The sequence below is a fragment of the Quercus robur genome, chromosome 12, assembly GCF_932294415.1.
Source record: "Quercus robur chromosome 12, dhQueRobu3.1, whole genome shotgun sequence".
NCBI lineage: Eukaryota > Viridiplantae > Streptophyta > Magnoliopsida > Fagales > Fagaceae > Quercus > Quercus robur.
This window is the reverse complement of record NC_065545.1, coordinates 6,931,271-6,956,226: the sequence shown is the minus strand read 5'-3', so window position 1 is coordinate 6,956,226 and position 24,956 is coordinate 6,931,271. Positions and strand designations below refer to the sequence as shown.

The following is a 24,956-nucleotide window of genomic DNA, read 5'->3' as shown; positions in this document are numbered from 1 at the left end:
GATGTAGACCAAAATAGACCTAATAGGACTGATTTCGTATTTTAGAAACAAATCAATCACTACTTAAACGGCTATAGATTTTTCTCTTTAAAGTGGGGTGCTGTAATATTTTTTATTGGCTATTAATGAAAATGGTGATCTTCCCATAAAATGAAAATATATATCTCTCAAAGGCAATGGGTTTTCGAGAGGTTTGCTTAATTAGCTAATGTGATTTTGAGAAATGTATTCCCTACTATGCTTGATTAATGTAAAAAGAAATACTTGACGTTGACTACTAGAGAAAAGGAAAAAAGGAAAAAAATTGTTAAAAATATTTATGTTTTTCTCTTATATGGACAAAACAATGTAGTTTTAACCACATTATCGCATAAATAGAATGGCTTAAATGCAATCCTATTTAACATTAGGGATGCAGATCCTATTTTAAAATTTAGAGGGGTAAATGACAAATACCCCAAACTTTAAGGGCATAAATTATAATTTAATCAAAAAAAATTTTTTTTTTTTTTTTTTTTTTTGAGAAACTTAATCAAAATATTTTAAGCAAAGGGATGATCTAGAAAGCATGTATTTACTTATTTAGTAAGGGCAACTGTGTAGGGCTCAGCATTTTGGGCCTTTACATGTTATTTACTAATCCTAGCGTGACTGAAGGTTCAATGCCTTATAGGAGGCACTCTGGGTTTATAATCTCTGAGAAATCACTTGCAAACTTTAGGATGTTTATCAATTCATCCTCCAAATGACTCGAGGGAGGTGGAAGGCGCTGGTCCAATACATCTTTCAGCTCTACTTCTTCCATAGCTGATGGAGACAATAGACGAGAAATGAAATCACCCGGATGCTCTCCTTTGATCACTTCTAGTGTTAACACTCCAAAGCTGTACACATCACATTTCTCAGTCATCTCCATTGTGTAAGCAAGCTCTGTCAAAATAGGAGGGAAAAAAACCAAAAGAGAATATAAAATCAATTATTACCATGTATAATGTACTAAAGTTCTATGAATATTTAGGAGAATAGTAAAAACTATAAGTATTACCTGGTGCTATATATCCGTATGTTCCTGCAAGGGCAGTCCAATTAGATGAATCTGGCTTTAGAAGCTTCGCAGTGCCAAAGTCTGAAATATGAGCCTCATATTCACCATCAAGCAAAATGTTATTGCTTGATATGTCTCGATGAATAATTGGCAGGGAGATGTCATGGTGCATGTAACACAAGGCATGAGACACTCTTTTAATGATATTCAACCTCTTACTCCAATCCAATCCTTTGGCTTCTTCTTCTTTGCTCAAGATTTCAGCTAAGCTACGCTTTTCAAGGTCCTTGTAAATTAGAAATGAGTGTCGTGGATGTGAACAAAAACCATAAAGTTTCACAATGTTTCGATGTCTTATCTCTGTCAATGCCCTAATCTCATTCAAAAACTCCTTGGGATAAGTCGTCACACCATCAGGTGGTGATGAGTGAAGCTTCTTCACAGCTACAACATCACCTGATGGAAGCTTTGCTTTGTAAACGCTTCCATTTCCTCCTTCCCCAATACAATGTATGGCATCAAAAGCATTAGTTGCTTTTATGATTTCTTCATACAATATTTTTCCATCAAAGGTTGATATCATAAGCAATTCTTTGTTGTTCAAATCTCTTTGTTTTGTTTGCCACTCATTTTTTCTTCTTTTCAAAATCAAGGAAATTCCAAAGAAAGCAAGCAGAAGTGAAAGTGCTCCTAAAAGAGGGTAAATGATATAAATTACGACTTTGTGGGATCCTTTTGAGATATGAGCGGAGGAGAGTTTGCATGACTGTAGTCCTCTAACATCACCACACAAGCCTTTGTTCCCTTCTAATGCCTCAAATGGAGCATCTTTAAATGCTTTGCTATCAGGAATAGGACCCTGCAATTCATGATAAGAGATGTCAATGTACAACAAGCCACGCATTCTTGCAAATGATGTTGGTATGGAACCAGAAAGATTATTGTGAGAGAGATTAAGCTTCTCCAAACTCTCCAAGGTGCTGATTTGCCATGGTATCTCTCCACTTAATGAGTTATGACTCAAATCTAGTTGGGACAAATGAACTAATTTCCCCAACTGAAATGGAATTTCTTGGCTAAACTTGTTGCAGCTCAAATTCAAGTAGATCAGTCTCAAGAGTTCGTCTAGATCTCCAGGAAGTGACTTGCTCTGTTTATTTGAAGATATGTCAAGATACTCAAGGTCTGTCAATGACCCAAGTTCTTGCGGTATACCACTGGAAAGTTCATTTCCATTCAGCATAAGTTTCACCAAAAAAGTCAACTTTCCAAGTTCCTTTGGAATCTCGCCAACTAAATGATTCATAGATAGATCAAGTACATGTAATTGAGTTGAATTTCCAATCTCAGGTGGTATGCTACCAGTAACATTGTTCCACGCTAGAAGTAAAGTTGTTAGTTTCTGACACCTTCCCCAGTTATGTGAAATTTCACCATAGAAGCTATTCTTGCTTAGGTCAATGAAATTCAAGTGTGGATAAACACCAAAATCTTCAAATATATTTCCAGTGAATTGGTTTCCATCAAAACGGACTCTAAGTAAGGATGTGCAGTTTCTCAAGCCTTTGGAGATTGAGCCTATGAGGTGGTTGTTACTTACAGTAAAATTTTGAAGTACTCCACCTCGACAAATATTCTGGGGTAGAAAACCAGTGAAGTTGTTTGTGTCCAATTCCAACACATCCAAAAAGAGATTTTCAATCTCTTGAGGAATAGTGCCAGAAAACTGGTTGTCACGAAGGAATAGAGTCTCTAATTTGCTCAAATTACCAATTGAAGCAGGAACAGAACCAGTTAATAGATTCTCACTCAACTCTAGATTAACAAGAGACTTTAAGTTTCCTATCTCTTTTGGGATACTACCAGAAAGCCGATTATCATAAAGTTCAAGAAGGGAGAGATTTCTTAGATCACCAAATGATGTTGGGATTGAACCAAAAAGATTGTTTATGCCAAGTCTTAACTTTAACAAGAACCTCAAGTTTCCTAATTCTGGAGGAATGGGACTAGAAAGTTGGTTTTCGGACATGTACAACTCAGTTAGCTTGACTAAGTTTCCAAAAGTTGATGGGATGGGACCTATTAGACGGTTTATATCCATTTGGAGTACAGCCAAATTGGAGAGATTTCCCAGTTCAGGAGGAATAGAACCAGAAATTTGATTGTCAAAAAGATACAAAATAGCCAGATTGCTCAAATTACCCAAAGAAGCAGGAATGGGGCCTTCTAGAGCGTTGATATACAATGCAAGCATTGTAAGAGACTTAAGCTTACCTAATTCTTGAGGAATTGAACCGTTGAATTGATTATTAACAAGGTGCAAGAACTCAAGCTTTGTTACGTGACCAATTTCTGGTGGGACTGACCCTGACAACTTATTATAGGACAAATCAAGATATATGAGCTTGGAAAGGTTACTAATTTGAGGTGGAATAGTACCAAAGAGTACATTGTCAAAGAGATCAATATATGCAAGATTGGGTAATGATGAAAATGGAAATTCGTGGAGCATACCTTGTAAGCCTGAACTAGTGAGGTTTATCCTGATGACACTTCCAACAGGATTGCAAGAAATACCAAACCAAGTGCAGGGAGATGTGCTGGTTTCGGGTTGGTAGCATTTCAAGGAAGGAGGGTCCATGAAGATAGTTGAGGCTGTGTATTATTTTCAAGGCTGGATTTCCATTTGAGAAGAGCATTTGCTTCTTCAGTGGACTCGGATGTTACGTTGTATGAGGAGCATAACAGAACAAACTGGACAAGTAAAACAAGGGAAACTAATCTGTCAAGCGTGATTGCCATGGTTTGTGTGTCTTCTTGTATGTTATATGGTTATGCAAAACATGATATTTATATAACAAGAGCTCACTAATCTTTACATGCATTTTTCAAAGTAATGATACATCCACAAATTTCCATTGTAAAGTATCACTACGGCATTGTCAATTTGACCTTCAATAGGAAAGAGAGTTAGTGAATAAGTGCTTCTCTTCATGATGACATTATAGAAATGCTAATTTTTTCAAGGGTTGGGTGAGAAAAAGGGAAACCACTTCCACTCACATTGGTTTGTGTTATACAAGAGCCTTTCTGTGTATTTGTCTTAATATGAACTCTATTGGTTTGTTTGAAAGCATCCATTCCTATCCACACACCCTTGAGAGAGGTAAAGAGTTGGGGAAGTATCCATGAATGGGACTAATCGGGTCAGTAGAGCATGACAAACATGAATTCCTGCATAGGGGTGTATCACGAGCTATGAAATTACTCACCTTTTTCGACATTATAATTATAATTTTAGTGGGGCAGCCACTCTTAAGTCTCAATGAAGTATGTTCATACTAGCAATAGTTCTAGGAAAATACCAGTTTGATTTTGCGCCTAATCCTATCCCCTTTTATTTCTTTTCATCAAGTTATAATTTCTGATTGATAAATACAACTACAAAGCTATTAAAAGGCTTGTGAAGTTGCTTTTTACACATAGGTTGAAGACATTTCACAGCGTAATTAGATTAACCATTTGAGTGCTTTGGGCTGAGGTTAGTTGATGGCGCACTCGTCTATCACTATACCACAAACTTATTGGTCCTTTAGATTTGGGACAATCCTAGACTTTGGATTTTCTGAGAATCTGCATTTGCAGAAAACATTTTATTCCACATTGTATAGTTCAAAAGGAAAAAATACAACACGTTTTCTGCGGGTCTGGTAAATTCCGATTAATCAAATACTTTATTGGTAAATCACATATCATCTACCCTGTGGCTCGTCAATATTCAATTCCAGCATTTGATTTAAGAGTTATAAGTTATAGTTTATTCACTCGTGGCCTATTTTTCTATACTTTCGGTTCATAAGTTTAGTGGAATCAAACCAGATCCTAATATTAAATCAAACTATAATTAGATCCTAATTGTGCTTTAGGCATCATTTTCTAGCTATATGATTTACACCTACAATTTTAACATTTTTTTTGGGTTTAAAAAGAGTCAAAAGGTAAGTTTTTGTAATCAGCTCTCGACAAATCAAACTGAGTCTTAAAATCAGTACCAAAAGACTAATCGCCTGTTCTATACTTAAATAGAACCTTCACACAACTAATCATTGCAATGATGCACTTAAACATCCAGATCATCCATCAAGAAGCCTGCACCACACACACTGATGCTCCAAAATTCCCGAGGTACTTGACATTAAATCACCTTTGCAAACATGATCCAATTGGTCAACCATTTGGATACAGAATCCAGGAAAGCAAGCAAATATAAGCTACAGAGATCCACAATGTTCTTGCTGAAAAAGTAATATTATTGATGAAAGCGCAAAGAATAACAATCTTTTGGGCACTAGCACATAAAAAAATTTTAAAAAGTTATAAAAATTCATAAATCCATTATTCTAACAAGCAAGGAGATGATACTAGAGCATTAATACCAAATACTAATGTTATGCGGCCATGCTTGGTCAAATTAAACACACTGCCCACATCCACACACAAGTCAAGAAGCTTGAGTTCTACCATCAGTGAAACTCTAATAATGCGTTGCCCCCATAATCCAATAAGCAACAAGGAAACAAAATAGAGGGTCATCACACTGATACATGCTAATAATCAACACTATCAAAGCATCTTTGATCAACAGCTGAAAGCCTGCAACAAAGCCAATGATCCATGGGTCCAGTAACACCGCCCACTTTGTTAAAAAGAGTGGTACTTAAAAGCCCTAAGCTGAATCCCAGGATGAGGGAAATGGTGTAACCTCCTTATAGGGCACGCTAGGAGCTTAGAATCACCACTTGGACAAAAATAAGAGCATCTAAAAGGAAAAATACCATTTCATATGTTCAACTCTGACCACTTGGATTTCAGTCTTACTTTTCAGCACAATTCTATTTAGAAATTAAAGCGGCAACATTTGCACCTCCAAGTACCATTAGGCATTAGCCAATGTCATTCACCAATGCACATCTTCCACGCACAAGTCAATGATCTTTACTTACAGCAGGAGACTAACTAGTGTAATCTGACAAGAGGGGCTAGCTCACACAATAAGACAGAAAGAAATGTGGTACTTTAATCATTCTTTACACAACAATACTCTTTTTCATTTATTTGGCATGTATACTTGACTGCCTTTAAGATAATGGTCAAGAATGATTAATGGTAGATCTCACCACATCTTTCAATGAACATGCTAAAAAGAAATAGAACACAACCAGAAACAAGACCCAAAAGAAATTTAGTAAAACAAAAACCAAATTGAGGGGGGTTAATAGTAAGACTACATTCAAACAGGACATCTATAAGCTATTGTCGAAGATAACCATTAGAAAAAAAAAAAAGCAAAGGGGAACAAGACAATCATTCACATAAATGAACATGTCCTGGTGACAAGTATCTATCTAATTATAATAATACTGCATCATAGTCACCAACATGGACCAATCCCTATCAACACAGGCATGGCCACGAAGAGCTGCCTGAAACTTAGACTCCAAATGAATCAAGGAGTATTCAATGAAACCGCAACAGCTACATTGAAGGCATGCGAATTGCATCGATCTTTGGGCAACCACAGCTACTAAGACTCCTTGGTAACCCAAACTTTTAAAATCAGCAATGTTTGTGAAGTATGGTCAGGTTAAAAGCCATGATCCCCATGGTTGTAGGACTTAAACAGAATGAGAGTGTTAACTCTTACCAATCAGGACATTATCAAAAGAAAAAATGGTAAGATACAGTAGATTGCAACCAGCATGAACATGATATCCAATCCACCATCTGTGAAGCAAAATCAGCACCACAGCTAGCACATCTCAGCAAACAGCAAACAGCAAAATTTCACCCTTCCCGAACACAACTATATAAGGACAATATATGATCAACAATGAGAAATTCCATTAACAGAAGGAAATAATAATCAAAATTGAAGATTTATAAAAAATTTAGAAACTAGTCAAGAGAAGGATAGAAAGCAATAGATGGAAGTAAAATAAAAAGAGCAAGCAAGCAAAAAAATAGTCAACCTAAATTCAGGAATGACCCACTGGCAGGAATTCTTAGAAAACACAATAAAAATTATTGTGGAATATTTGAAATGGTACAAACCTATAGAATTTGGAATACATGAACTACCATCAAACAAGAGTAAAGGAATGCATTGAATCCAACAAGGTAATGTTTAACCTCCAAAAAAAGGTCCATGATGATGAAATCTAGCATTCAAGTTGTTGCTCACAGCATGCACAACATAATGTCTTCTCCAAAATTAAAGCAGATACAGAGAATGCATCGAGCCAAAGATATCCCCATCACAAAATATGCTTGCTCCTTCATTCCTAAAAAACACGATGACCAAAAAAGGCTTAGCCAAAGACATATTATTCCAATCAAGACACCTCTATACTATAAGGGAAAAAATTTCCAAATACTGCAGTGTATAAACTCACATCAGCATCAGATCTACGTGGAGATGGGCTTCGAGAATCAACAACTCGACCATTTGGTGAAGCAGTTTTTGGTACAGGAGAGCTTTCATTGTGATTGTGTGCATCAGGACTTTCGTCCCTAGGTGTCCTACGTGGGGACAGGCTCCTCCGAGGATTGGGACTGGACCAAGCAGGAAGGCAATTTGACAAATTCCCGTTTGCCATCAGATAACAAATCATAAATCCACAATTTTCTGATTAAGAATCATTAATTTATGAGTGATAAAATACCTATCATAGGACCGGCTTCGACTACGCCGCTCATCATCATATCTGCCTCTCCCACGATCTTTGTGATGATCAGGACTTGCACTACGGCTCCTGCTCCGGCGACGATCTCTTTCCCTCCCACGATTCCTGTCACGATCAGATCGCTCCCTACTCCTACTGCGACTTCTCCTTCTGTAATCCCTGTCCCTATGTTCATCCCGATGTCTGAAAAGTGAAAAATGTTTTCAATTAGTAGCTACGTAATGAACATGACACAATAAATTGCAACAAGCAAGATTAGTTCATAACACTCATATACAATAAGTCAAATCTGGTACAATTTGCACATGCAGAGTTCTTAAGAGCACAATCAGCTGTATAAGTGTCAAACCAGCCCAAATTCATGTTCTTTAAGCTTGATAAGTTTTGGAGATAACAGACATCGGTGCAATTATATGAAAACAGACAGTATAGAAGTAGAACACACTCCATCGAATAAAATAATCTAGCAGGGAAAAAAAACAAATAAATAAATAGATAAAAGATTCCCATGTTGTCCTTCTATAAGAATGTTTGCAACGTTCAGAAGCAACAGGAGCAAACAAAAATAGAAAGAAACCAGAGTCGTGTCAGAACATGAAATTGAAAAATTATGGCCACCAGATGCATAAGCGGTGGAAAAGCTATACCCTTTGACACCCATACAGATACAGGCTCTAGCCTATAGTACCACTATTTCTATTACATCAACTACTTGTAGATTACCCCTTCCAGAAAATGGATCACCCCATCCTATTATTCATCTGTTAACCAAAGGACCAAAGGGGTCCGAACCATTTTTGATCAAAACTAACTCCTACAGGTAAAAACCTTTACCCGCAAACCATATTCCTGAGAAACTGGCCAACCTGACTACCTGTGAGGACCATGTAAACAGACCTAAGGTGCATTTCATAACCATACGGTGCAACTGCAAAATGAATTAAAGAACAAACCATGAATCCCTATACACTAGAGCACACTGAATATCAGCAGAGCCAAGCTAACATAGCAGTGCTTCTCACAAATTGGAGAGAAACACACCCACACAAACACACACAATGCCTTAGATTAGTGTTTTTCATTGTTTTTTTACAAGTAACAAATTCATTAAATAATTGCAAAAAGGGGTGTAGCCCTAGTCCTCGGGTTGTACACAAAGGAAGAGAGCACAGCATGCCTTGCATTAGTAGTAGTGTGAAATTTTCAATTCGGTCATGTGCAGAATTCAGAATATCTCAAATAAACTGATAATCACCTCATATCTCTGAGTTTTCATTTACAACCTAGTTAAATCCCAACTTACATAAAAATTACCATGCTAGTCAATAGGCCCGGTTTAACACCCAAATTAATAGCACTTTCCAAGACAAGGGACCTCACCTAGGACGAGGGCTACGACTCCTTGACCCTCCTTTTGTCTTGGAAGATGACTCTATTATCCTCCCTTTGTGACTGACAATAAAAAAAAAAACCAACAATATACCATTAGACAGCACCAAATCCAAGAAACACGCAACTATGCAACTAATAGCTAAACTACAAACATTTTAATAGCCTATTGCCATATAAAGTCCACCTAATGACTCATCCGCAGTACATAAGCATTTAAGTTTGAAAACGCAGTAATCAAAATTAGAAGAATGGTACCAAAAATTTAAAATAAAAATCAACCAAAACAGCTCAGATGACTTACATTCGCTCAGCATTTGGGCCATACTTGGCGAACTGAACCATAATCTCTCTGCCATCTACAACTTTTCCTGAAAAATAATAATAATAAATAAATAAACAATATAAATAAATAAATAAAAACCAGCTTCTAACATGGTTGTAGATATCAAGATTTGAGAGGGTAAATCTGACCGTCGAGCCTTTCCACCGCCTTCTGCGCCTCGTCCGCGTACTTGTATCGAACGAAAGCGAAACCTCGCGATTCTCCGGTCCTATAATCAATCACCCAAAAAAAAAAAAAAAAACCAAATTAAAAAATTAAAAAAACACAAACAAAATAGATGTGTGTGAGTGAGAAAGAAGAGAAAAATAGGGGACCTTCGGTCTCTGGGGATAAACACGTCAACGACCTTGCCGTACTTGTCGAAGAGAGGAAAAAGATCATCTGCGGTGGTACCTATAGCAAAAAAAAGAGCGTTAGAGATTGAGAGAAAGAGGGGTAGGGTTGAAAATTGGAGAGGAAGGAAGGGGCAAATACGGAAAGTGATGTTGAGGACGAGGAGGGAGTAGGTGTCTCTGATGTCTGGAGGGCCAGATCTCCCAAAGTGCGACATCTCGATTTCTGCCTCTGCCTCTGCCTCTGTGAGATAGAGAGAAAGAGAGAGAGTGGCGGAAGGACTTTGTGCTAGGGTTTAGAAATTTGAGGTTGAGAGTTTGGGGATAAAAATTGTCGGGGGAATTTTTTTTTTTTTTTTTTTTGCCAATTGATTCGGTGGTTTTACGTAAAATGCTAAATAAGGACATTACTTGTTTAAAGACGAATATGCCCTTACTTCGCTTTTCAAAATACTCTACTGTCCCAAAAAAAGAAAAACAAAACCTTGCCTCCCTCCCTTCACTGTCGTTACACTATTCTCTTCCTTGTTTTTTCAGTGTCTTTTCCCGCCAAGAATGTGTGATATTTGGACCGCTATTTTTTTTTTCTTTATGAATTTTTTTTTTTGTTTGAGAAGGATTTTCTTTTGAGTTTAGTGTTAAATCTTTTGTTTTATATATCTTCCAATAACGGTATGTCAGAATGCCGTATCATTATTTTACAAATTAAAAAAATTGTGACAGTCATGAATATTAGGTCCTCGTTAATACCCATATCAGAGCAACCACATCACTCCATTTAAAAAATTTTGTTTATTTTGGTTTTAAATTTTATTTTTTCTATTTTACACAATCACTTTACAAAAATACCAATATTAGATTATCTATTTTACACTTTCTTTTAATATAATATTTATGTCCTTTTTTTTTTCCTTTGTTTTCTCACCAAACAAACACAATTTAACCCAAATCAAACTCACGGCAAACCTCTATAGACATAAATCATAGCCTCTCTTCCTACACCAAAACCCCCACATCCAAATCACAACAAATTCAAGCCACGTACCACTAAGCAAACCACCACCAAAATCAATAAATTGACAAAATCAATCCACCAAAATCAACAAATCACCGAGCAAACCCAATCACTCGCACTTCTGGCAAAGTTCTGAATCTTGGTGGGCATGGTAGCAGAAAATAGAAGAGCACCAAAAAGGAAAATGAACTACTCTATTATGGGTTTCCAGTTGAGAGAAAAGATAATGGGTAAGAAACAAAGGGGAGCCACCAATTGGAGTGGTGGTGGTGGCTAACCGGTGATGAGCAAGGACTGTAGATTAAGGAGAAGAAATAAACAAAGAAAAGAAAAAGAAAAAGAAAAAAGCCATAGACAAAGAGAAAAGAAAAAGAAGGAAGCAAGTAACAAAAAGGAATAGAAAGAAAGAGAGAGAAATTAATTAAATATTGATGCACAAGTGAACAGTAACCGTGTATCTTTACACGATTACTATAGCTTTTTGGAAATTTGCACAATTTTAGAAGAATTGATGTGGATGATTTTTAAGGTAAAATGTGTAAAATTGTGCACTTTTTGTATTTTAGAAAAGCTGATGTGAGTGCTCCTACCATTAGTCCGTTTAAAATTTTCCGTCTATTTTAACATAACAACCTACTTTTTTTTTTTTTTTTTTACATAATCACTTTGCAAAAATACCCACATCAGATTATCTATAATACATCATCTTTAATTTAAATAATATTTTTATCATTTTTTTTTTATTTCACACCTGCCCACACACAGTCCTACCCACCTTACCACACACACCAAATATTACTTCTCTCTCTCTCTCTTCTTCTTTTGCAATTTGAGTTTGATTACAGGTGGTGATTTTGGGCGAATTTCTCCACTACTATGGGTGGATTTCTTTTGCAAAAACACTCACATCAGATTATCTATAATACATTTTCTTTTATTTAAATAATATTTTTCTCACTTTTTATTATTATTTCACACCAACCTACCTACCTTATCACACACTCCAAACATTACTTCTCTCTCTCTCTCCTTTGTCTTCTTTCTTCTTCTTCTTTTGCAATTTGTGTTTGATTATGGGCAATGATTTTGGGTTTGCAATTTGAGTGGTGGTTTTGGGCGGATTTCTCCACTATTGTGGGCAGATTTCTTTTGCAAAAACACTCACATCAAGTTATCTATAATACATCCTCTTTTAGAGTAAAAATGTGTAAAATGATGCACTTTTTTCTATTATAGAGAGACTGGTGTGAGTGCTCTAAGAAAGTCAAAACCCAAATAAATTAAAACTTGAACTCATCTTACGATTGAAGAATCACCGAGGCTCCCACTAGCCATATGCGCCACTAATTAGAGAAACCGTCGAAGCCTAGAAAAAATTCATCAAAGTTGTTGTTTGTGTGGTGGCCAAGACCAAATATTAGAGGTTCAATGACTCTTCAGTTGGAAAAATGATATTATGTTTTTTTTTTTTTGGGTAAAATATAATTGCATTAAGAACTAAGGAACAAAAACAGAATCAGTACATATCCTGGTTAAGGACAAACCATTCAAGTCAAAGTTGAAAATAATGACTAAGTCCACAGGCGGACACAAGAAAAGCTTAAACTAACTATCCTGAGCAACTCCCATACTAGCCAACTTGTCTACACTTTGATTGGCTTCCCGAAAACAATGCTTAAAGTGGATTTGGTGGATCTGAGTAGCCAGTTGCTTGCAGTCATCAACCAAGGGAGGAGCCAGACTGTTAGTGCACTTTAAAGCAGAGAGAACATCAATTACAGCTCTAGCATCCACTTCAACTTCAACAACATTAAAATTCCTATGAACACAGATCATCAACCTATCCCTTAAGGCCCATAGTTCTGCTATGAAACTAGAAGAAATTCCTATATTCCTAGCAAAACCCACAACCCAAGCACCTTCTTCATCGCGAATAAGGCTCCCACCTCCTGCTAGCCTCGGATTTCCAAGGGAAGACCCATCTGTGTTCAACTTAACCCATCCACACCCAAGTTTCTCCCATCGGATCTATTTGGCTATCAGTTGAGATGCTATTTTTGGGAAGTAAGCACAATAAAAGAACTCCATGGCCTTATGAATTATATCTTTAGCTAATGAAGGATTGGGAGTTTTGTTGTTGAACACTCCAGATTTCTATGATATTATGTTTTTGGTGTACACACACAGCTCTCTCACAACACGTGGGATTCACATGTTGTGAGAGAAATAAGCGAATACACCCAAAACATGATATGCCCTCTCCTTCAATCGTAAAATTGAGTTTGGGTTTTGATTTTATTATGGGTATTAATGAGGATATATTATGTGTAACGATCCATATATTCATTAATTTGTAAAACATCGATGTGGCATATTGGCATTATTAGAGTGTGTAAGACATTGAAGGTATTTGATATCAAATAATATTACGTTAGTTGTATCAAAATACAATAAAATGAGACGCATGTGCGCAAAAATAACCACTGCACTAACACCCCTGAGAGTAGTGGTAGAATATTGATATGGTTATTTTGTAAATATGTCTCTCAATTATTGGATTTTGATACGACTATCTTGTTATCATTCGATATTAAATACTTTTTTCATAAAATTGTCAACTACACCCTCTAATTTTGCCATTCAATCCTTTAGTTTCATTTTTTCTATTTATATCATTTAACTTCTATATATTTCCAAATTAGTTTTTTTATCCACTTCATACCATTAAGTCCACCAAACAACTTGGTTTTGGAAGTTGAAAATACTAACTAACTAAATAAATAAACAAAACTTAATCACATCTCGTCAAAGTTAAAAGGGTTAAAAGGTATAATTTATAATCAAGATTAATTTATATAAGAATGTGATGCAAAACTCAAATTTTACATCATCTAATCCCAACATACCACATCATTATATCACATATTAAAAAAATAGGCACAACCACATTAAATCAGTTCTTATACCCATTTGAAAATCCAACCCAATTGTTAGTTGATTAAGATGTTATTAAGTGTGGTATAATGTGTCTTGACTTTTAAGTAAAAATTTGACATGACACTCTTTTTATTAGATGGTGTAAAACATGAATTTTATACTTCATCCTTATCGAATTCAGACTCTTTATAATTTAGTATTTTTTATTTCTATTTTCTCTTTTACTTTTCTCTTTAAACAAGGATTTTAAAAGAACATAATTGTGTCTTTGGATAAGGTATTTGGATATGAATTCAAGGAGGAGGTTGTGTTGTCAATGATTAACAAAGTGGAACAAATAAAAACCTTTGCGCAGCGCATCACCATGCTCCTTATTGCACGCACTAGGGACTGTATAACTGTTTGCTCTTAGTGGTTTGACATACCACTTAATCGAGCTCCCAACCCTTTGGATTTCATTTCCTTTACCCCTTTTGGGTCTACTTTTGAAGCTATTGTGATTCAACTTCTGCGAAGGTGAAGATAGGAAGGAGATGAAATTTCGAATAGGGTAAAAACTCTTACACACTCTAAAAAAAACAGGGGTCATGCTAACGAGTGCCTTTAGGGCACTCATTAATAATCTATTTTAGGAAAGTTTTGATTCTACTTTTATGAGAAATGAAAAAAAAGCTGTCAAAGTATTAATTACTTTTTTTTTTCATTTCCCATAAAAATTTTCTTTAAATAGATTATTAGGGCACTCGTTAGTATTTCCCCAAAAACAGACCTTTCACATGTTCACTTAGAATGGTTAGCCACAACTTGGGAGCACAAATTCCAACACCAAATCATGTGTAAATATATGGAATTATCCCATTGCTTCAAAAGGGACATAAAATGGGTGTAATTTGATATTTTTAAAATTATATGTACTTAATAATGTATCTAAGAAAGTACTAGAGTATAACTTTAGAGTTCAGATAAATAGAATAATAGAAAATAATACTTAGGGTTGATTTTGATTAATCTGTAGAAGATCCATAGCCAAACTCCAAAAAAAATGGAAATAAGGTTTTGTTGTTATTGTTGCATACAATGCTTTAAGGGACAAAAATTAGGCCGATTGCATTGGAGCATTGGAACCAAGTTCATGTTTTTAAACTTTTTATTAGGACACGTGCAAAAAAAAAAAAAAAAAAAAATTAACTCATTTTGATAGATTATGCAGACACATTCAACCAATATACTGTAGCCTACATTCTTATTGAGTTTAGCCTAGTATACTGACTCAGTCACTAAATCTATATCTATACGCGTGGTATTAAAAATGTCATAAAATTGTCTATTAACAAGTATCTTAAAAAAAGTATTCATATTGTGGGTTCTAGTTAGCTCAACTGTTAAAGTCTCTGATGATTGTATGAAAGATCTAAGATTCAATCCTCGCTTACACCAAAAACTGATTGGTGTATTGGTCACCAAAAATTGATTGGTATCTTGGTTTGATGATAAAAAACTATCGTAAGGAGCGGACTTCATAAGTTGAAACTATTTCAAAAAAAAAAAAAAATATTCATGTTTAGCCAAAAAAATATCTTAAAAGTATTCATTAACAAAACTTCTTACTTATTCAGTACGGGTGCTAATTTATGCATATACAGCTGGTATTGATTTGTCATGGGCCCTGTGGTTCATATTGAAAATCCAGCCCACTGCCAAAGTACTAGTGTCGCTGTGAACTTCGTAACCATATCCCAAATATTTTTATCCATGCTGTGCCACTTCAAATTTGGATCGCGGTTGCGACCAATATTCGTTGCAATTTTCTTGCCAGAGACAAAAGGAGTCCCTACTCTCTATGGAGTCCATGAATGAAGTGTGGTGGGGCGGCATTGGTATTAGCGCCGCCTTGTCTAGGAGCAGCCATATGCAAAATATCTATGAGATCATGCTTGACTTATCATGACGAATCTTTAACAAGTGACAAATGTTTTTTTTTTTTTTTTTTTATAAGAAAACAAGTGACAAATGTTAATGCGACAACAAATTTTATAATTATTGCCATAATTTATCACTGACTAGTTTTGAGTAGTGGGTATATGGATTTCATGGACTTACTAATTTTTCTTACAGTTATATAGGCTTGTGGCAAAAACATGAATGCACTAATTTTTCTGCCATTTTGTTAAAAGTTGTGAAATTTTTTGTCATTTAGTATTTCTCTTAACAAGTGGAGAAATAAGAAATTCTGAACAAGAGAAATACCTATTTAAAAATTTAGCAATTTAGAGCTCGAAGATTATTATTATTATTTTTATCTGCGGGGGGAAAGACTGATGATTGTCCCCACTCCCCACTCGAAAGAAATTGTTGTTGGATTAATAAGAATTCAAACTCTAGGATACAACAAAGTTATCAACCGCAAATCTAAAAGTTTGAAATTTCATTATAAAGATTTTCTTACTAAAACATGTATTTTCACTATATTTCAAGCCTTTTATTTATAAAAATGAAGAGCTACATCACTTCATTTGAGTTACAATTTTTATTTATTAATAATGTTATTTTTCTTAATAATTATAACCGTTCTAAAAACAACATATTTTCAAAAACAGTTAAAATTATATTTGAAAATAAATTCCATGAGTTATGATTTAGTGTATGTTTGGAATTGCTTAAAATGCCAATTTTTTTTTACTATTCAACTTATTTTTGCTATTATTCATGGGTCTCATTATATTTTCAGCAAAAAGTTTTCAATTTCTATTAAATAAATTATTCTCAAACAGACATTTAGTACAATGGGACCTATGAATAGTATCAAAAAGTGCAATGAGATCCATAAATAGAAACAAAAATAAATTGAATAGTAAAAAGAAAATTGATTTTTTAAATCAATACCAAACGTATACTTAGTGCGTCAAGTGCCTTACCTCTTTTTAATAAAATAAAAAACCATCCGTTCAATCTTGATCACACAAGAGCCACATTTTACTACTCTATACACATATACGTGTTCAAAAGCCACGTGTCCATGGACTCTCTTAATTATTTTATTTACAAATTTGAAATTTCATTTTAAGAGAATTTCTTACTAAAACATGTATCTTCACTATATTTCAAGCCTTTTATTTATAAAAATGAAGAGTTACAACACTTCATTTGAGTTGACAATTTTTATTTATTAATAATGTACTTTTTCTTAATAATTTATAACCGTTCTAAATACAATATATTTTTCAAAAATAGTTAAAATATATTAGAAAATAAATTTCATGGGTTATATGATTTGGTGCGTCAGGCACCTCATCTCTTTATTATCTTGATCACACAAGCATCACATTTTACCAGTCCATGCACATGTATGTGTTCAAAAACCACACGTCTATTGACTCTTTTAATTATTTTATTTGTTGATGTTTGGATTATAACCTTATATTCTTACCAGAAAGCTTTGTAAAATTTCAATGTGAGACAAGCCTGCAAACCCACTGATAGAATCTAGAATGGCAATATTTGTTGGCATTGGAATCTTAACAAGTACTTGTACATCCTTGGTCATTTGTGAAGAAAGAGCCAAGCCTGAAGTTGTTGAAGGTGTGCAATATGGGAAAGCTCGCTCGAGTGAAACCCTTAACTCACTCAAGTGGATCATTTAAATATACTCAAAGTTGCTAAAGGCATTGTAACTGAATTGACAACTCCTCATGCACAAAGTGCTTAGAGGTTTAGGGGGGAAGAAGTTTGAACTGCGAGATTAGCAGCATGTTGTAATTATCTCTTAAAAAAAAAAAAAAAGCATACTCAAAGTTTGCCTCAACATTGCTTGAGCAAAATGGCCTATAAGATCACCACGATCTAATGGTATCAATGCCAATTTAGAACTAGGACATTTAGGCCATGGCCCAAGGCCCCCAAATGTCGAGGGCAATAAATGATTATTTAATTAAAAAAAAATATGGATTGTATTGCATTTTTCAATTATTTTAGAGCACTCGTATCAGATATGTTAAATGCTAAATATTTAGTATTTAGCATATCAAACGCTAAAAAACCACCTACATAAGGAGTCGTGTCAAATGTTGGCCACATACTACAATGCAATTCTGATACTAGCAATGTATGGAGATAAATTGTATAAATATTTGTTATTTGTTTATTCAAACTTTATTTCTTTTCATGATTGTTGGAGTTAATTAATAATATTTAAATTTTCTCTCCCTTAATATCTTCAATGGCACCATTGGGAACCAAAAAAAAAAAAAAAAGAATTAAAAAGAATATTTAACTAAAATGGTAAAATATATATAATAGCATATTGTAAAATAATGTGTTAAAATAAATAAAATAATTTTTTGTGTCAAAATATCATTTTTTTTTAGAACGCTTAATGCTAATGCTCGCAAGAAGATCAAAAAATTTAGCGATGCTAGAGGGACCATAAATTTACTACATATATGCATGTCTTACAAATTGATGTTTCACAAAGTAATTGAAATACTCATTTATTACTATCGTGTTAAAATGGCACTAACCACATTCATTACCACATCAGTTTATAAGTATTTTATAATAAAATTCATAATAGTTTTACCTTTCCCCCCAAATTATGGATTAATAGAACTCCAACCCAATCACATTGAGTGAATTAATCATATAAAAAATAAGAATAAAAAATTTTTAAATAAAAAAATTAAAATTATTGAACATTAATTTTTATTTTTTGACGAATAAAATATTGAACATTAAATAGATATTATTTAAGTGATATATTATATATATATATAGAAAGAGGCTCATTTTTTGAGAGAGAGAGATAGGCTCATTTAAACTTATCAATTTAGGCCTTAAATGATATAGAGTTGACTTGCATGGTGTACAAAACAAATAATCTTCTAATAATAATCTTACTGTTTTCACAAGGATGTTTCACAAAGTATAGATTAAAATTCAATTACCTTTCCCCCCAAGTTATGGATTAATAAAACTCCAACCCAATCACATTAAGTGAATTAATCATATAAAAAATAAGAATAAAAAAAATTAAAATAATTGAACGTTAATTTTTTTTTGATGAATAAAATAATGAACATTAAATAGATATTATTTAATTGATACTCCTTCCGTCCCACTTTTTCTGTCTTGTTTGAAAATTCAAACTTTTTAAGAGAACATCATTTATTGTCTTGTTTACCTTTTAAAAATGTATAAGTTTCCAAAACTACCTTTAAAAAACTTTATCAAAAAATTGAATTAGAAAATTAATAGGGGTATAATAGGAATATTAGTAAATTAATGACTTTTATTTTTAGAAACAAGACAATATTTTTGGACATCTCAAAATGGAATAGAGAACAAAAAAAGTGGGACGGAATGAGTATATTATATAGATAGAAAAATGCTCATTTTTTGTGTGTGAGAGAGAGAGAGGCTTATTTAAAGTTATCAATTTAGGCCTTAAATGATATAGAGTTGACCTACATGGTGTACAAAACAAATAATCTTCTAATAATAATCTTACTGTTTTTGCAAGGATGTTTCACAAAGCGTGGATTAAAATTCAATCACCTTTCCTCCCAAATTATGGATTAATAAAATTCCAACCCAATCACATTAAGTGAATTAATCATATAAAAAATAAGAATAATAAATTTTTAAATAAAAAAATTAAAATATTGAACATTAATTTTTGTTTTTTGATGAATAAAATATTGAACATTAAATAGATATTATTTAACTGATATATTATATAGATAGAAAAAGGCTTTTTTTTAGAGAGAGAGAGAGAGAGAGAGAGAGAGATGCTCATTTAAAGATATCAATTTAGGCCTTAAATGATATAGAGTTGACCTGAATGATGTGCAAAACAAATAATCTTCTAATAATAATCTTACTGTTTTTGCGAGGATGTTTCACAAAGCATGGATTAAAATTCAATCACCTTTCCTCCCAAATTATGGATTAATAAAACTCCAACCCAATCACATTAAGTGAATTAATCATATAAAAAATAAGAATAATACATTTTTAAATAAAAAAATTAAAATATTGAACATTAATTTTTTTTTGATGAATAAAATATTGAACATTAAATAGATATTATTTAACTGATAATTATATAGATAGAAAAAGGCTCATTTTTTTTTTGAGAGAGAGAGAGAGAGAGAGAGAGAGAGAGAGGCTCATTTAAAGTTATTAATTTAGGCCTTAAATGATATAGAGTTGACCTGCATGATGTACAAAATAGATAATCTTCTAATAATAATCTTACTGTTTTTGCAAGGATGTTTCACAAAGCATGGATTAAAATTCAATCACCTTTCCTCCCAAATTATGGATTAATAAAACTCCAACCCAATCACATTAAGTGAATTAGTCATATAAAAAATAAGAATAATAAATTTTTAAATAAAAAATAAAAATATTGAACATTAATTTTTTTTTTGATGAATAAAATATTGAACATTAAATAGATATTATTTAACTGATAATTATATAGATAGAAAAAGACTCATTTTTTGAGAGAGAGAGAGAGAGAGAGAGAGAGAGAGAGAGAGAGAGAGAGAGAGAATCTTCTAATAATAATCTTACCGTATTTGCAAGGATGTTTCACAAAACATGGATTAAAATTCAATCACCTTTCCTCCAAAATTATGGATTAATAAAACTCCAACCCAATCACATTAAGTGAATTAATCATATAAAAAATAAGAATAAAAATTTTTTAAATAAAAAATTAAAATATTGAACATTAGGTTTTGTTTTTTGATGAATAAAATATTAAACATTAAATAGATATTATTTAACTGATATATTATATAGATACAAAAAAAGCTCGTTTTTTGAGAGAGAGAGACAGAGTGAGGCTCATTTAAAGTTATCAATTTAGGCCTTAAATGATAATAGAATTGACCTGCATGGTGTGCAAAAACAAATAATCTTCTAATAATAATCTTACTATCTTCGCAAGGATATGTACAAAACAAATATACGGAAAAAATATTGTAATGTCCCACGTTGTCGTAATATTCCCTTTCCCGTGATGATCGGGAATACACTTCGTGAAGCATATGGCTACTAAATTCTAATACTACTTGTTGACAAAAAAATTTCCCACACTACTTTCGCATATAATACTGTAGTAGATAACGGTCTCCGTCTCACGTCTCACCTCACTGCTCGCCAGAATTTGAGTTAGGAGATTAGAGGGGAAGGTACACGTTCTCTTCATGACTTAACTACCAGTCCATACCTGCCTCCTTTTTCTATTGATTAATAATTTTAGCTGCCATTCTCATGTCAATGATAATGATCATGTAAGAGAGAGAGAGCCATGTCAAATTATTGCTCCCGATATTTTTTTGTTTCTTAATCCCTATTTATGCAAAAATTATATCTTGTATCCGGCATATATGCCGGGTACACCATATGCTAGTTCCTATTTATGAGGAAAAATATGTGAATAGTTTTAGTCATTAATAAGGGTAATATCATATTCATACAGAAGAGAATGTGGCGGAATTTTTTTTCTTCATAATTAATACAAAGAACTTTTGGATGGAAAGTGTTAACGTGACTAACAACTAATTTAATGATGTTAAGCAAATTTGTGTCATCGGTAGGACATTGATGAAGATAGGTGTGAATCTTGCGGTATGGGGGAAGAAACTAGTGGTCATGTTTTCTGGGAGTGTGGGAAAGCCTAGGAAGTGTGGGGTTTAATGGGTATTGCATTTGAAACTCAAGGAGTTCAATATTGGGAATTTGTGAACTTGGTTTGGTACTTGCTTTTCATCCAACACGATGGAGATGATTTTTATGGTAGCCCGGTGCATGTGGTGTAACATAAATGTAGTCAAACATAGGAGTGTTCGTCAATCGGCACCAATGGTGATGCAAAAAGTTCAAACCATGCTTACTGAATTTCAGGTTGCAAACCACACTATTACCTAGGCAAGGATAGAGATGAATGATTCATGGTTACTACCGACGTTTCCAAACTACAAGGTAAATGTGGATGTAGCAGTTTTTACTTAAATTCAGGGGTCTGGGGTTGGGGTGGTAATCCATAACCATGAAGGAAGGTCTTTCAACCTTTGGGTCTGCTAGAGATTAAGGCCAAATTAAGTTATAGAAATCGGGGTGTCTTTTGCGTGGAATATTGATATAAGGGATGTGGTAATTGAAAGTGATTCCAAGGTAGTGACTAATACTCTATTGGGTTTATATACTTCTCCTATGGTTGTCTCCAATATTTTGACAAGTTTAGCTCACAAATTTCAGGATTTTCGATCAGTTCAAGTCTCCCATGTGAAGCGACAAGACAATAAACTTGCTCATCTTTTAGCAAAAGATGCTAAAGAAATAGATAATATTGATGGTTATGTAACATGAATAAAGGAAAATTCATTTATAATTGAGTCAGTTGTTGCTCATGATGTACTGAATTTATCTTCTTCTTAATAAAGTTACAAGTTTCTCATTTAAAAAAAAAAAAAAAAAGCTTTAATAGTTTTAACTTGTTTGGAAAAAAAAAAGTTATTACTCCCTCCATCCCACTTTTTTTTTTTTTTTGATGCGAAATACTGAAGTTTTATTACGAGCTAGCAAAACTTATTACATCCTGAGCAAGAGCTTACTCAAGAAAGTAAGGGTCCTCCTCAATCCAAGTAACAAAATCAACAATGCCCAACGCGTATTTAGCTAAAAGGTGGGCTGGTTTGTTATTCTGTCTCCTAACGTGGGAAAACTCTACCCCACAAAAATCTTTACTCAGTTCTTGCACACCTTGTACAATAGAAGTCACAGAGGAAGGCGGATCAAAAGTCTCACATAAGGACCTGTGGATGATAAGTGAGTCACCCTCCAAGATTAAGTTGTGGATTCCTATATCCTTAGCGAATATCAAGCCCGCTTCATGCGCTAAGGCCTCTGCCTCGACGGCGCCCAACGGAGCATTAAACTTATGCGCTTCATGCGCTTCATCCGTCCCACTTTTTTTGTTCTATTTGAAAAGTTAAACTTTTTAAGGGAATATCATTTATTGTCTTGTTTACCTTTTAACAATGTATAAATTTTCAAAACTACCCTTAAAAAAATTTATCAAAAAATTGAATTAGTAAATTAATAGGGGTATAATAGGAACATTAATAAATTAATGATTTTTATTTTTAGAAATTAGACAATATTTTGGGACACCTCAAAATAGAATAGAGGGCAAAAAAAGTGGGACGAAGAGAGTAATTTATAATAAGTGAAGGGAAAATAAAATTGAAAACAGGCAGAGCATGTATCTACTGTCAAGTTATACTTCATAAAAACATTAAAAAAAGATAGTGGCAACAATTTCAAAGGCAGCTCCGACAACCAGGGACAGATCGAGGTGGGGGCCCAAAGGGGCCTGGGCCCCTAGGTCCAATTTTTAATTATTTATTTTTGTTATTTTATATTTCATTTTTGTAGTTGGACTATCCTTCTCCCCAATTAGTTTAGTTAGCTTAACCTAAATAACAACTGTGCGCACCAAAGACAGGGTTACTGGGCCAAACCCCTATTTGGGCTGACAACTTACTTGTATGATGGATTTGGGTATCCTACTTTGGGTCGTTCTAGATTTAGAGACTTAATGGGATCACTTTTCTCTCTTTCTCTGTGTTTCTTCCTCTCAGACTCTTTCTCTTTCTCTTTTCTCACTGCAAAATTGCATCCCCTTTCCATTCTTTAGTTTCTCCTATTTATAGCCAATTGTTAGTGGGAGGATTATGATTACCTTTTAACTAGTGCAATGAGAGGTCCAATGTCGTTAATTTTAAGTGGATGTTTAGGTATAAGTGGCTTTGGAAATGGTTCCCATTGCAGCAAGTGTGTTCGACGGTGAAGTTTCCTAAGACACTGCCGAGCACTCAAAGGGCGATGTGACCGAACATTTGCATATCGTCTGGGGATGACTTTTCGAGTAATATGTGAGCTGGAATCCGCAATTCGCTTTTCAAGTATTTGAACAACACCCAGCTTAGGCTTGTAGTTATTGTGGGCTCGGGCCGGGATCCCGAGAGGTACGAAGGTTGGACCCCTGGGCCATACTATTGATCCATGGCCCAAGGCCAAAATGGACTTGGATGTTAGGGGCCGTACAACAACTATTCAACCCAAAAACTTAACAAAAACAATAAAAAAAAATTCACAATGGTGATTGTATTTTAGCAAAAAAAAACTATTTTACTACCAAAAAACAAAAAAAAATCATGTGTTATTAGATAAGCTAAAGCTAATTTTTTTTTTTAACTACAGTAAACTAGTATAAATGTCAGTTGATTGTAACAAGTTGTTAAAAATAAAATATAATATTTTATTAAGATTATATCTCTTCTTTCAGTTATAAAACTCAAATTCTCTCTCTTTCTTATTATTTTAATGAGTTGTTTATATTATTTTAAATGAAGTGATTAAAAAAAAAAAATTTGATATTGAGTGTATTGTAAAGCGAGGTGATAAAATAGATAAAGTAGCTATTTGAGGTATTAAAAACTAAAATTTTTGGCACCACTACTATGAGTGCTCTAACCAAAAAAAAAAAAAAATCCTAATCAACCTAGAATTAAAAACAAAACATTATTTGTTTTTGTTTTTGCCTTTGTTAGTAGATGATTGCATCTTAATGTATTTAAAAATAACGATCACTACACACCCTTGGTGCGATGGTCACTTAACAAGTATAAGTACTTGTAGGGTGTGGGGGGTAAGGGTCAGGGTTCAAGTTTCTAAAAAGGAGCTTCACACACATACACACTTAGATTAGATTAAAGAGAAATTATATTTTATATAAAAAAACAACAATTTTATGTATTAAAAAAAAAGGAGCAGAAAATGCAAAAGCAGATTAATCTGTATCCAAACGCCACCATAGTATTAAAAAATTATAAATACATAAACAGTGCGTAAAAAATAAAGTAGATGTGGGTTCCGTGAACAGTGCATGAATAATATATAAACAGTGCGTAAACAGCGCTACTTTGGCCGACACTCGCTTAAAATCTTGAGTTCATCCATATCGGTGATTAAATTTAATATATTTTTTTTCCAGCCAAAAAAAAAAAAAAAAAACTTTAGCAGAGTGCTCATTTATTTATTTTTCATCGTTATAACTTATAATCCTTACAAATTAGGG

General features: G+C 33.7%; 2 protein-coding genes across 3 annotated transcripts; both read right to left on the bottom strand.

Annotated features, from left to right (window-relative positions):
- Positions 1 to 555: 555 nt before the first annotated feature.
- Positions 556 to 3,957, bottom strand: LOC126710190 (MDIS1-interacting receptor like kinase 2-like). The gene is made up of 2 exons (XM_050410573.1): positions 1,046 to 3,957; positions 556 to 930 (listed from the first exon to the last, which is right to left on the bottom strand). Exons 1-2 carry the CDS (start codon positions 3,684 to 3,686, stop codon positions 668 to 670), a joined length of 2,904 nt encoding a protein of 967 aa, XP_050266530.1. The 5' UTR covers positions 3,687 to 3,957; the 3' UTR covers positions 556 to 667.
- A 3,122-nt stretch (positions 3,958 to 7,079) lies between these two features.
- LOC126708705 (serine/arginine-rich splicing factor SC35-like) lies at positions 7,080 to 10,217 on the bottom strand. 2 transcript variants are annotated; one of them, XM_050408575.1, is made up of 8 exons: positions 9,998 to 10,217; positions 9,838 to 9,916; positions 9,652 to 9,731; positions 9,482 to 9,548; positions 9,169 to 9,240; positions 7,768 to 7,971; positions 7,498 to 7,657; positions 7,080 to 7,386 (listed from the first exon to the last, which is right to left on the bottom strand). In XM_050408575.1, the coding sequence occupies exons 1-8, from the start codon at positions 10,071 to 10,073 to the stop codon at positions 7,381 to 7,383; spliced, it is 744 nt and encodes a 247-aa protein (XP_050264532.1). In that variant the 5' UTR covers positions 10,074 to 10,217; the 3' UTR covers positions 7,080 to 7,380. The 2 variants fall into 2 exon arrangements, with proteins under 2 accessions (XP_050264532.1, XP_050264533.1); XM_050408576.1 differs by lacking the exon at positions 9,169 to 9,240.
- Positions 10,218 to 24,956: the final 14,739 nt, after the last annotated feature.

Excerpts from the sequence above, each read along its gene's own strand:
- LOC126710190 (XM_050410573.1), bottom strand. The coding sequence starts at position 3,686 with ATGGACCCTCCTTCCTTGAAATGCTACCAACCCGAAACCAGCACATCT. Across the intron at positions 931-1,045 it reads ATACGGATATATAGCACCAG|AGCTTGCTTACACAATGGAG; the intron begins GTAATACTTATA and ends CTATTTTGACAG.
- LOC126708705 (XM_050408575.1), bottom strand. The coding sequence starts at position 10,073 with ATGTCGCACTTTGGGAGATCTGGCCCTCCAGACATCAGAGACACCTAC. Across the intron at positions 9,241-9,481 it reads GGCCCAAATGCTGAGCGAAT|TCACAAAGGGAGGATAATAG; the intron begins GTAAGTCATCTG and ends TTTTATTGTCAG. Across the intron at positions 7,658-7,767 it reads CGAAGCCGGTCCTATGATAG|TCCCAATCCTCGGAGGAGCC; the intron begins GTATTTTATCAC and ends TGCTTGGTCCAG.